At 48.3% G+C, this 13,528-nt stretch overlaps 1 protein-coding gene across 1 annotated transcript in view; it reads right to left on the bottom strand.

Annotated features, from left to right (window-relative positions):
* The window catches only part of HRH2 (histamine receptor H2), a gene marked incomplete at its 5' end in the record, with an annotated part of 29,836 nt that extends 17,502 nt beyond the window's left edge, over positions 1-12,334 (bottom strand). The window contains one exon of the mRNA XM_080804566.1: positions 11,259-12,334. Coding sequence (XP_080660692.1) covers positions 11,259-12,334 — 1,076 coding nt within the window. The remainder of the gene's footprint in view (positions 1-11,258) is intronic.
* Positions 12,335-13,528: the final 1,194 nt, after the last annotated feature.

The following is a 13,528-nucleotide window of genomic DNA, read 5'->3' on the forward strand; positions in this document are numbered from 1 at the left end:
AAGGCCACTCTTTCAGGACTAAGGAGGTAGTTCTTTTGACTAATACATAGAAACCAACACCGAGAGGCAAGCAAAATGAGGAAACAGAGGAATATGTTCCAAATAAAAGAACAAGACAAAATCTCAGAAAAAGATCTTAATGAAACAGAAATAGTAATCTATTCAAGAGTTCATGGAGATTCTCACTCATTTTAGGAGAAGCACGGATGAACACTGTGAGAACTTCAACAAAGAAACAGAAAATGTAAGAAGGTACCAAACAGAAGTCACAGAGCTGAAGAATACAATAATGGAACTGAAAAATACATGAGAGGGGCCCAACAGCAGATCAGATGAAGCAGTCGAATGGACCAATGACCTGGAAGACAGGGCAGTAGAACTCACCCAGAGCAGCAAAAAGAAAAAAGAATTTTAAAAAGTGAAGATAGCTTAAGGGACTTAGGGAAGAACATCAAACAGAATAACATTTGCTTTATAGGGGTCCCAGAAGGAAAAGAAAGAAAGGGGCAAAAATACTTATTTGAAGAAATAATGGCTGAAAACTTCTCTATCCTGGGGACAGAAGCAAACATCCAGTCCAGGAAGCCCAGAGAGTTCTTCTTCTTCTTTTTTTTTTTAATAAAAATTTTATTTTAAAATAAATTATTTTATATTTATCAGAGAGAGAGAGAGAAAGAGTACAAGCAGGTGGAGTGGCAGGCAGAGAGAGAGTGAGAAGCAGCCTCCCTGATGAGCGGTGAGCCCAATGTGGGTCTCAATCCCAGAACCCTGGGATCATGACCTGAGCCGAAAAGGCAGATGCTTAACTGACTGAGCCACCCAGACGCCCCTGTCCAGAGAGTTCTAAATAATATGAAACCAAAGAGAATCACATTAAGACACATTATAATTGGGGCACCTGGGTGGCTCAGTAGGTTAAGCCTCTGCCGGTTGAGCCTCTGCCTTCGGCTCAGGTCATGATCTCGGGGTCCTGGGATCGAGCCCCGCATCGGGTTCTCTGCTCAGCAGGGAGCCTGCTTCCCTCCTCTCTCTGCCTGCCTCTCTGCCTACTTGTGATCTCTATCAAATAAATAAATAAAATCTTAAAAAAAAAAGACACATTATAATTAAAATGTCAAAAGTCAAACAGAGAATTTTAAAGGCAGTAAGAGGAAAAAAAAAAAACAACTTCTTGCATACAGGGGGACCCCTCTAAGACCATAAGCTGACTTTTCAGCAGAAACTTTGCACGCCAGAAGAGAGTGGCATCATATATTCAAAGTGTTGAAAGGAAAAATACTTCTGACAAAGAATACTCTACTCAGCAAGGTTCTCATTTGGAATTGCAAGAGAGATAAAGAGTTTTCCAGACAAGCAAAATCTAAAGGAATTCATCACCACTAAAGTGGCCTTACATGAAATGTTAAAGGGATTTCTTCAAGCTGAAAAGAAAAGGCACTAACTAATAACAAGAAAACATATGAGAATAAAAATTTCACCAGTAAACGTATTAGATTAACCACTTATAAAGCTAGTATAAAGGTTAAAAGATAAAAGCAATAAAATTAACTAAAACTCTTAATGATTAGCTAAGGGATACCAAAATAAAAGAATGTAAATATAACATGAAAATCATAAAACATGGAGGGAATATAGTTTTTACACTGCATTCAAATTTAAGTCGTTATTAACTTAAATAAGATATATATATCTATACACACACACACACACACACACTGCTCTACATGAACCTCGTGGTAACCACAAAGCAAAAACCTTATAATAGATACACAAAACATAATGAGAAAGGAATCTAAAATTAACCCTAAATAAAGCCATCAAACCACGAAGGAAGAGAGCAAGGAGAAAAAAAAACAAACAAAACAAAACATAGAGGAGCTATGTTCCAGAAAACATCTGACAAAATGGCAGTAAGTACATACTTAACAGTAATTAAGAGTAAGTGGACTAAATTTTCCAATCAAAAAACACAGAGTGGCTGAAAGGATAAAAATAAGACAACTATATACACTGTCTACAAGAGACTCACTTCAGATATAAGGACACGCACAGATGGAAAGTGAAGGAATGAACAAAGATATTCCATGGGAATGGAAAGAAATCTGGTTTAGCTGTATCAAACAAAATAGATTTTATTTTATTTTATTTTTATTTTGGAGAGAGAGAGCACATATGCATGAGTGGGTAGTATGAAGGGGCAAATGGAGAGAGAGAAAATCTTAAGCAGGTCACAGAGCCAGCATGGAGCCTGATATGGGGCTTGATCTCAAGACTCTGGGATCATGACCCGAGCCAACAACAAGAGTTGGACACTTAACCTACTGAGCCAGCCAGGTGCCCCAGACAAAACAGACTTTAAAGCAAAGATGATAAGAGAAGACAAAGAAGAGTATTACATCATGATAAAAGGGTCAACCCAAAAAGATGATAATATTTGTAAATATTTGTGTGCCAACACAGGAGCACCTAAATATATAAAGCAAATACTAACAGACCCCCAGAGAGAAATTGACAGTAATGCAGTAATAGCAGGGGACATTAATACCCCACTTTCTTCAATGGATAGAACGTCCAGACACAAAACCATTAAGGAAACATTGGCCTTAAATGACACATTAGACTGGATGGATTTAAAAGATATATATGGAATATTCTATCCTCAAACAGCAGAACACACATACTCTTCAAGTACGTAGGGAACATTCTCCAGATTAGATTACATGTTAAGCCACAAAATAAGTCTCAATAAATGTAAGGAGATTGAAATCACTTTTAATGATAGAGAATAAACTGAAGATTGGATGGGAGGTGTGCAGGGGTATGGACTAAATGAGTGATGGGTATTAAGGAGGGTGCTTGTGGTGATGAGCACTGGGTGCTGCATTTAAGTGACAAATCACTAAATTCTACTCCTGACAATATTACACCATACGTTAACTAACTAGAATTTAAACAAAAATTTGAAGTGGGGGGGGTAAAAGAGAAAGATCAAAATCACATCAAGCATCTTTTCTGACCACAGTGGTGTGAAATTAGAAATTAATTACAAAGAAAAAAACTGGAAAAATCACAAATATGTGAAGATTAAACAAAACAGCCAGTGGGTCAATGAAATCAAAGGGGAAATTAAAAAAAAATACCTTGAGACAAATGAAAATGGAAACACAATAATCCAAAATCTAGGGGATGCAGCAAAAACAGTTCTATGAGGGAAATTAATAGGGATATAGGCCTACCCCAAGAAACAAGAAAAATCCCAAATAAATGATCTAAACTTACACTTAAGAAACTAGAAAAAGAACAAAAGAAGCCCAAAGTTAGTAGGAGGAAGGAAATATAAAGATCAGAACAGAAATAAATGAAATAGACTTTTTAAAAAAGTAGAAAAGATAGATGAAAATAAGAGCTGGTTCTTTGAAAAGATAAACAGAATGGACAAGCCTTTGCTAGACTAATTAAGAGAAAAAGGGAAAAGGCTCAAGTAAGTGAAATCAAAAATGGAAGAAGAGAAGTTACAACTGATAGCGTAGAAATACAAAGGATTATAAGAGATTGCCAAGAACAATTATATACCAACAAATTGGACAAACTGGAAGAAATGGATAAATTCCTAGGAACATACAATCTTCCAAAACTGAATCATGGGGGCGCCTGGGTGTCTCAGTTAGTTAAGCATCTGCCTTTAGCTTAGGTCATGATCCTGGGGTCTCAGGATTGAGCCCCTCATCGGGCTCCCCTCCTCAGCGAGGAGCCTGCTTCCCCCTCTCCCTCTGCCTGCTGCTCCCCCAATGTGTGCTCCCTCTTTCTGTCAAATAAGTAAACAAAATAAAATAAAACCCCCAAAGAAACAGAAAATCTGAATAGACCAATTACATTACCAATTATTAAAGAGATTGAATCAATAATCAAAAAACTACCCCCTTCCCCCCAAAAACCTCCCAACAAACAAAAGTCCAAAACCACACAGCTTCACTGGTGAATTCTACCAAACATTCAAAGATTTAATACTTATCCCTCTCAAATGCTTCCAAAAAAGTGAAAAGATAGGAATGCTTCCAGACCCATGTTAAGCCCAACATTACCCTGATCCAAAACCAGACCAGGACACTGAAAGTGCGCACACACACACACACACACACACACACACAATTACAGGCCAATATCTTCGATAAACATAGATGCAAAAATAGTCAACAAAATATTAGCAAATCCAATTCAATAATACATTAAAAGAACCGTACACTATGATCAAGTGGGATTTATTCATTCCAGGGAAGAAGCATGATTCATCATCATCATGAGGATACATCACTTTAACAGGAAAAGGTAGAAAAATCATATGATCATCTCAATAGATGCAGAAAAAGCATGTGACAAAATTCAATATCCATTTACTATTTTAAAAAACCCAAAAAACCTCTCAACAAAGTGGGAATATGAAGAAAGTACCTCAACATATTAAAGGCCATATATGACAAACCCACAGCTTACATCCTACCCAACAATAAAAAGCTGAAAGCTGTTCCTTTAAGATAGGGAACAAGACAAGGATGCCTACTCTTGCTATTTTTATTCAACATCATATTGGAAGTCCTAGCTGAGGAGTTGGCAAGAATAGAAGAAATTAAAGGCATACAAATTGGAAGGGAAGAGTAAAACTGTCACTTCTTGCAGAGGACATGATACGCTATATAGAAAACTTTTAAGACTCCACCAAAAACCTGATATAAATGAATTCAGTAAAGTCACAGGATAGAAAATAAATATACAAAAATCTGTCACATCTCTATTCAGTAATAATAAAGTAGCAGAAAGAAAAATTAAGACAACAGTCTCTTTAGGGGCGCCTGGGTGGCTCAGTCAGTTAAGTGTCCGACTCTTGGTTTCAGCTCAGGTCATGATCTCGTGGGTGGTGAGATGGAGCCTCGAGCTGGGCTCCGTGCTCAGTATGGTGTCTGCTTGGGATTCTCTGCCTCTCCCTCTTCCCCTCCCCGCACTTGCATGCACTCTCTCTCTTCTCTCTCTTAAATAAATAAATAAAATCTTCTAAAAAAAGTAAACAAAACAATCTAACAACTGTCTCAAAAAGAATAAAATACCTAGGAATAAATTTAAGCAAGACGATGAATGATCTGCACCCTGAAAACTATAAAACATTGACAAAAGAAAGTAAAGAAAACACAAATAAATGGAAAGAGAGTCCATGCTCATGGATAGATAGAATTAATATTGTTAAAATGTCCATACTACCCTAGGCAAGGTACAGATGCAATGCAATCTGTAATAGAATTTCAATGGCTTTTTTCACAGAACTAGAAAAAAGAATCCTCAAATTTGTATGGAACCACAAAAGACTTTCTCTGACCAAAGTCATCTTGAAGAAGAAAACAAGGCTGGAGGTATGACACTCCCTGATTTCAAACTACACTACTAAGCTATAGTAATCACGATAGTATGGCATTGGCATAAAAATAGATACATAGATCAATGGATCCAGAATACAGAGCCCAGAAATAAACCCACACCAACCCCTAAGCAGTGGTGGGGCAGGACTCATACTGGGGCTCCCTAGTTCCACCCCAAAAACAGGAGAGCACCCCAAGAGCCTTGTACTGTGAGGGTACAAGGCATAAAGGGTAGAGGTGACAAAGCAGCCAGTGAGATTCCAGAGTAGAGTGGGGCTGCCAAGACCCTTTGTTGGATGTGAGCTGCTCCAGCCACCTTTGCAAAGAGCACCATGAAGGCTATTAAGAGAGGCTGGAACCGGTGTGGCAAAAGGTTAGACTACTTTAGAACCCGGATGACACAGGAGAGCAAATCTGGGCTCTTAGCAGGGTAAGCTATGGGGAACTTCCTGCCTGAGCAGCACTCCTTCTTAGGAAATGTGTGTGCTGGGCTCCGGGGCTCATCTGCAAAGCCTGGGCTTGGAGCAGCCAATGACATCAGCCCCACACTCCCCTGTGCCCCCAACCTCTGGCCAGACCAACTGTGGAGCTCTAAAGGCCAGCATCAGGTTGTCAGAACTGTGGACCCCCACCCCACTCAGAAGCTCAATTTCTGTGTCCTTGCCCAAGTCACCTCCCCGGTCTGGGCTGGTGGTTGACACAGCCAGGGGAAGGGGCTGCACTCCTGTTCGGGGAAGGGGCCTCTTCCCTCTCCTAGACGGATTCAGAGCCTGCGGTTGGATTCTGTCGTGAGCCCTGCCCTGACACCACTATCTGGAGGGAGGCCCACTATGACGTCTGAATTAGAAAAGGGAACCAGGGATTTCTGAGCTCCTGCTAGTTGCTGGAACTTCCCTCACTGGGTTTTGGTTTCCTGATCTCTGAAGTAGAGGCAGTATTATTTACTTCTTAATAAAGTAAATCTAGTTTTGGGGAACTAAAACTAGATATTCACTTATGCATTCATTCAGCAGTGTTAGTATGCCTATCCTGTTAACAGCACAGGCACGGGCCTGCCCTTGGGGAGCGTACCCCCTGGGGGAGGGTGCAGACCTGAAACACAGAGAATGCATCAAGGGGAATTAGACAGTCTGGGCTCAGGCAAGGGGGCCTCCTGACCTCCTGGGAGGTCAGGATTAGAACTTGGTGTTTTACTCCGAGGGCATCAGGAGGGACAGCGCATGGTCCCACTTCCATGTGGAAACCCGCTCTCGAGCTGCAGAAGGCAGGAGAGCAGATAGGAGGGGTCGGGTGGACCCTTGCCCTGGGACCTCTGAGGGGAATGCTGGCTGGAGGGGTGGGGGCACCTTGCCTCTTCTCCCAGGGTCTTTCCAGAACTCTGGCTCCAGCCTCCACACGCTCTGCAGGAATGAGGAAGTGCCACGCCCACGAGAGGCTGCTGATACTTCAGGCACTTATGAATATTATCTCTCTGTCCTGGGAGATTACCCGGAGCAAGCCAGCGGGTGGAAAAAGGACCCAAGAGCCCTGGGCATGGGTCCAAGTACTGGGTCTATCTCCGGCCCCTCCTGAGCTTATGCTGGGCCTCGGATAGATCACCTGCTTCCCAGTGATCTTAGTTCCCTCACCTGGTATCAATGGGACTACCATTGAGTCTGGACTCCATTTAAGTCCAGACAGGGGAGTCCAGACTGTGTTTTACTGTGGAAAGACCCCAAGCTTTAGGGTCAGACAGGCTTGGGCTGGAATCCTTGCTTTGCCACGTTTGAGGCTATGTGGTCCGAGGCTGGCCAAACTTTGCTTCTGGAAGCCTGCGGCTGACTTGGGGCCCACACTTTGGGAACCACTGCCCTGGACTATCATCCCTCAGGGAGGAGAGCCTCTGATCTGCTCACCGCTACGCCCCCAGCAGGGCTGGCCATACAGCAAATCCCTACTGAGTGCTTGGGGATCCTGGGCTCTGGGTGGTCTGTTTTGGCTGCGACAGAAGTGGGTGGAGGGTGGGTGTGGGATGGGGGATGTTGGCAAGAAACAGATCAGGAGGAGGGTAGGGTTTCTAATGACAAAAGGCGCTGGGACTTGGGGTTGCTGAACACAGTCCCCACAGATGTCCCCATCCTCATTGCTGGAACCTGAGCACATTTTCTTCTTCAGCAAAAAAAGGAGTCGGTAGATCTGGTTATGTTCAGGAAAGTGGGATGGGGAGGCAATCCTGGATTATCCTGGTGGTCTCTAAATACAGTGACAAGAGCCCTTCTAAGAGAGTGGACGGAGATTTGACTACAGATGGGAGAAGGAGTTGTGACAAAGGAAATTAGACGGGCAAGATGTGAGAGAGCACTCACGAACGAGCCAAGGGGAGCAGGCGACCCCGGGGAGCTGGGAAAGGCACGGAAATGGAGTCTCCCCTGGGACCCCAGCAGCGACCTGCGCTGCCAGCACCTTGATCTCAGACTACTGACCTCCCAGACTGTGAGAGAATCTGTCTGCTTTGTTTTCGGCCACCAAGGATTACAGCAGCCCTAGGAAATGAGCGCAGACCGATATCCAGCAGGAGCAGTGGAGGTCACTGAGTGGGGCCGGGGCGTGTGCACAACCGGAAACGTGCCAAGGGCCACACTCTCTCCTGGAGTCTCCCCTTGGCTGGCGCCACCATGCCCCTGACTGGGCCCCACCCTGCCCCAAGGGCAGGCCCAGTTAGGCCCTTCAGACTTCTGTACTCAGAGCACACCTCCACCATCCCCTGCCCCCGTCCTCCCCGAACCCCAGCAATGATAAGGGCCTGCGGTCAGGTCAAGGCTGAGTTTTGTCCCCAGCCAGAAAGCAGAAAGAACACTGCTATCGGTCATCAGGGAAGGTGGGAGACAACCTTACAGAGGGCCACTTGATGCCCTGGCAGTCTCAGTGTGAAAATCAATCTCTGGCTTTCGTGGCCTCCTTTAGCCCTCCCAGGCCCCCACCCGTCCAACTGATTCACCACCCTGGTCTGCCCAACCCCTCTGCTCACTGTCTCCGGGGCCTGGAGGGCAGAGCACGGCCACGGCCATGGCCACCCAGAGCATGTGTGTCCTGGTTCTGTGGCTGCTGTGTGTGACCCAGGTGGGCATAGCCTCTCGGCTGTCCTCAGCCTCACAGCCCCCTCCCAGGGTGGCCGTGAAGACCGGAAGAAGAGGTGTTCATTCCTTTCCACAGAGTGCCCGGCACCCAGGGGACAGCCAGTTGTGGGGAGGGACTGCTCTGTCTATTGTTGCTCAGAACAGGGCTTCAACCGACTCCCTAGCTTGCGTCACTTGGGCAATTTACTTATCTTTTCTGAGCCTCAGTTTCCCCATCTGTGAAGTGGAGATTAAACAAGCATAGGGTTGTGGGGAAAGGGAAATGAGGTCCCAAGTCCAAAGGGTCCAGAGCCACCCTGGATGACAAAGGTCTTTCCCGTCTCCCTTTAAGGCTCAGCTGGGAGGTCTGCTCCCAGGGCTGGGCTCCCTGGGTCCCACACAGCCTCCTCTGGGCGCCCAGCACACCGGGCTTCAATCCTTGGGATGTGCTGCACCGAGCCGCAGCTAGGTGGCGAGACTGATGCGTGGGGTGGGTGGGGGGAGCTTGCTTTGCTTCCCTTTGCACCCTTAGCACCCAGCACAAGGGTGGGGATGGGAGGCCTCCAGAGGGACTGTACATGGAAACAATGGCAAACGTGTACAGCGGGCCCCTAGTGGGTGTCCGAGGAGCGCTGGCTGGTATTGGTAAGTGCTTATTGAATATAGTTCCCTACAGATTAGGGGTGAAGGCAGCCTCTCCACCAGGGGGTCACACAGGTGAGAGCAGTGGGGAAGCGCCACACATGACTAGGCTGAATCGTGTCAACGGGGTCTACTCCTTGTGCTTTGCTCTTTGTTTGCTTTGTGACCTAACTTAGCTTCGTGCTCGAGGCTGCTTCCTGAATGAGGGAGGGAATGGGGAACGACATGGTCAGAGGGGGCCTTACCCATCAGGGCCGGATGTGGAAGGCTCCAGATCTCCATTTTGGAGAGACATTGCTGGGTGGTTTGGAGGATGGATTTGAGAGGGAGAGTCTCAAGGTTAGGAGGCTGGAGGCAGGAGCAATGAGGCTTGTTCCAGAAGGCTGGCAGTGGAGGGGTGGAGGGCCCGGGACCCAAGTCTATGGCAGGACACTCCACACCTGGCTGCTGCAAGGACCAGAGGGGACATGAGGCCCAGGGGTCTGGCTGGACAGTTTTGCTCCCACAATGCTCCACAGGGACCAGAACCCAGAGGGTGTGGGGCTGCGGCATCGGTCCAAGCTTTTCTCACAGCTGATGCTCAGTTGCTGAGAGGAGACAAGTGTCCCACCGGGGCTGTAGAGCCTGGGCAACAGGCAACCCTGGGAGGCGAGCAGGGCAGGCTGATGAGGACAGACCCCACACTCTATGAGATGAGGAAACAGAAGCCCCATGGATAGGCGGGGACTGGCTCACACCACGGAGGGTGGGAGAACTGAGAGCTGAGAGTGGGGTTATGCAGCTGACTTTCCACGCCTGTGCATCAGAACAAATCACCCAAAATGTCATTTCTGCATCCCCGGGGCTCAGCACAGTTCCCAGCATGTGGTGGGAAGTTGAGAAATGTTTGCAAATGAATGGATGGACTGATGGACGGGACAGACGGATGGATGGATGGATGGGTGGGTGGATGGGGTCACACTACCTGCATTTGGGGAGGCAGAGTCATGGTCTGTGGGAAGAGTAAGGAAAGCAACATTTGCTGAGCACTTCTGCATGCCAGGCATTCCACCGGCACCCTTTCGCTCAGCCATCGCTGCAGCTAGAGTGCCCGCAGACCGGGCAGTGTCCTCTCCAGGCTGTGGGTGACCTTCCTCGGAGCCACTCAGGTCTCTGGTGGGCTTTCCCTTAATGCCCGGTGTTGGCTTTGCCACCAATGCATGCATCTACATCTCATTCTCAACCTGTTTCTCTTTTCAGCCTGGATACCTCTTGGGGGTAGAATCCTAGGGCTTCCTCTCTCTTGCATCTCCTGTACGCCAAACATCCAATGATCGCCAAGCCTATTTTTCTTAACAGTCTCCTAGATTTTGCTCTAGTCCCTTCTCTCTCTCACGGGTCAGGGAACATTCCCCTTCACCGATGGCTCTGTCTCCTCCTTCTGGTCCCACAGGGGAATCAGAGCCCTTTTTCCAAAGCACAGAGCTGCCTGGCTTACCCCCGACCCTCACTTCTAATCCTTCCATCTTCCCCTAAGACCAACGGTACAAGGTCCAAGGCCCTAGCCTCACCTGCAAGGCTCTGCTTTCCCAGTCTGGCCAGCCCCCTTTCTCCTCTGACCTGAGCAGCTCTGGCGGAAGAGTGGGTGCCTCATAGGTGCTCAGCGAATGTGGACCAGGCTGGGTTTGTGGTCACTCCCCAGGCGGTGACATTAGTGCCTCGCCATTTCAGGGCTGTCCCTGAGAGCTTGGGTGAACACCTCAGCCAACTAACCAAGTGGCAGAGCTGGGCCTCGAACTCAGGACTCCCGACTGTAAAGACAACGTCTCTAGGAATAAAGGGCCCACAAGTTCTGGAGTCAGGGTTCTCTATCCAGGTCCCTACTGTGTGGCCCTGGCCACATGCTCTGAGATTTAATGTGGTCCCTTAAAAAACAGCAGTCAAAGCTTCTACCTCGGGATGGGGAGGCCATTGGGAGGATGGAACAACATGAGGTTTGCAGGGTGCTCACAAAGACTTCCCAGCACAGAATGTTCGACCAGCATCTGAGGACCAACCACCACCTTCACGGTCACCATCGCTGGGGACCCCCGCCCCGGGCACTTGTCCCGCACACACACACCCTCAGGGCAGTTACCTGTCTGTGGCTCCCCGCGGGGCTGTGACCTCTGTCCCACTCCACACCTGGAGCCTCAGGGGCTTCTCTTCCTGCCTCACGACTTCTTGGCTTTGACTCCTGGCCAGCTGAGAGCTGCCAAACCTCCGGCTGGTCTCCGGGACCCCGTGGCCTGCAGGCCTGCAGCGGAACAGCTGCTGGTATGCCGTGCGGAAGTCTCTGTTCAGCGTGGCATACAGGATAGGGTTCAGCGCCGAGTTGGCATAGCCCAGCCACAGAACAACGGCTTCAATGGCCTCGTTGATGGCATCATCCCCTATTAGCCCCCGGTAAACAAACACGGTAAAGTAGGGGAACCAGCAGATGATGAAGGCTCCCATCACGGCAGCCAGTGTCACTGTGGCTTTGTGCTCCCCGACGGTGGCCACCTTCCAGGAGCCCATGTGATGGATCCGCTTGGCCTGATCCCGGGCAATCTTGAAGATGCGGTAGTAGGTGACGCACATGACCAGCAGCGGCAGGTAGAAGGTGACCAGCCCATCCACCAAGCCGTACACCAAGTTGACCTGCACTTTGCACTTGGGGATGGTGTGATTGAAACTGCTGTTCTTATTCTCACTGTTCCACCCCAGATGGATGGACAGAAAGGACAGGGTGATGGAGATGACCCAAATTAAGACAAGAGAGACAGCAACCCGGACGGGGGTGACCAGCACGGGGTAGCGCAGGGGGTCCGTGACTGCGCAGTACCGGTCGAGGCTGATCATGAAGAGGTTGAGGATGGAGGCCGTGCAGAGCATCACGTCCAAGCTGGTGTAGATATTGCAGAAGACCTTGCCGAAGCTCCACTGGCAGGAGAGCTGGTAGAAGGCCGAGAAGGGCAGCACCAGGAGGCCGAGGAGCAGATCGGTGATAGCCAAAGACACAATGAAGCAGTTGGTCAGACTGCGGAGCCGGCGGGTCAGGCCCACAGCCAGGCAGACCACCACGTTGCCGGCAATGGTGATGAGGATGAGGACGGTGAGGACCACGCTGACAGTGATCCTGCACGGGGGAGAGTCCAGACAAAAGGAGGAGGCTGTGCCGTTAGGTACCATCCTGGGACCCTCTGGCTCCGTCCTCCGCCCACAGCCCCTGGCCACTTCTGGCCCAGCTTCCCAGTGTGTCGATTACATCAACCGCTGGGCTCTAGGCTCCCAATGGAGCCCAAAGAAAATGTCCAGACGTGGGGAGGTGACAATGACTGCCCCAATACTGTTCTTCTAGAAATAAATAAAGCAGTCTCCTGGGAGGTATTGGGCATGAGTATGGACGAAGAAGAGCAAAAGGATAAAGTTTCTGGTTCAAATTCCAGTCCTCAAATCACTGCCTGCAGACCCAGCTTCCTCCAGGGACTGGAGCAGGTCTCTACTCTCCAGGTTCTGCATAGAGACAGAGGCACTGGAGCCTGTGTCTGGAGGTGGCTTTGGTTTTATGCGGGAGGGATCAGGTTGAGGTGTGGCCGCATTCTTCTCCATAGCTGGTGGACGTTCCCGCCCAAGTGCCGGGGGTTAAGGGGAGCTGCATCTGCCTCTTAGGACCACTGGTGAACAGGAGCTGAAAATGCAAGCATCAAGCGTTGAACACTTTGAAACCAGACCAACAGCATGACCGATTTGAGAGGAATCCTTCTAGACCCTGACCTCCCTATGAAACACCAGGAGGCACAGGGCCAATCTGGATACCTCTCCTTGGAGGGATTGAGGCAACCAGGATGCACAGAGGGAGGAGAGAGGGAGCCAGGATGCAAGGGGCTGGACCACTGTGTCACCCTGCGAGATACTGTTGGAGGGGTGGGACTATTTATACGTGAGAAGAAAGAACTAGACACAGATTCTAAACACAAGAATAGGGGCTGCGTCTGCTTGTTCACTGCTCGTTCCCAGTGCCTGACCCCACAGGCAGGCATTAAGCATCTGATGGATAAAGGATCAAAAGAGTGAATAAATAAGCAAATACGATGAATTTGCTCTGATAAGGCACTGAGAACAGTGTCTGATGCTGTTGGTTTTCACAAAAACGTCATCATACCGTAAAGCAGGAGCTGGCCAACTTTCCCAGGAGAGAGCCAGGTAGCAAATGTTTTCGGCTTTGCATCCCCCAAGGTATCGGCTGGAATTACTCAGCTCTGTCATCATCGCCCAAAAGCACCTACCATGGAGAGATAACGTGCCAATGAATGAGTGTGTCTGTGCTCCCATGAGACTTTACTATGGACCCTGAAATTTGAATTTCACATAGTTTTCACGTGT

This window comes from Martes martes (genome assembly GCF_963455335.1).
Source record: "Martes martes genome assembly, chromosome: 5".
In the NCBI taxonomy this organism is placed as follows: Eukaryota; Metazoa; Chordata; class Mammalia; order Carnivora; family Mustelidae; genus Martes; species Martes martes.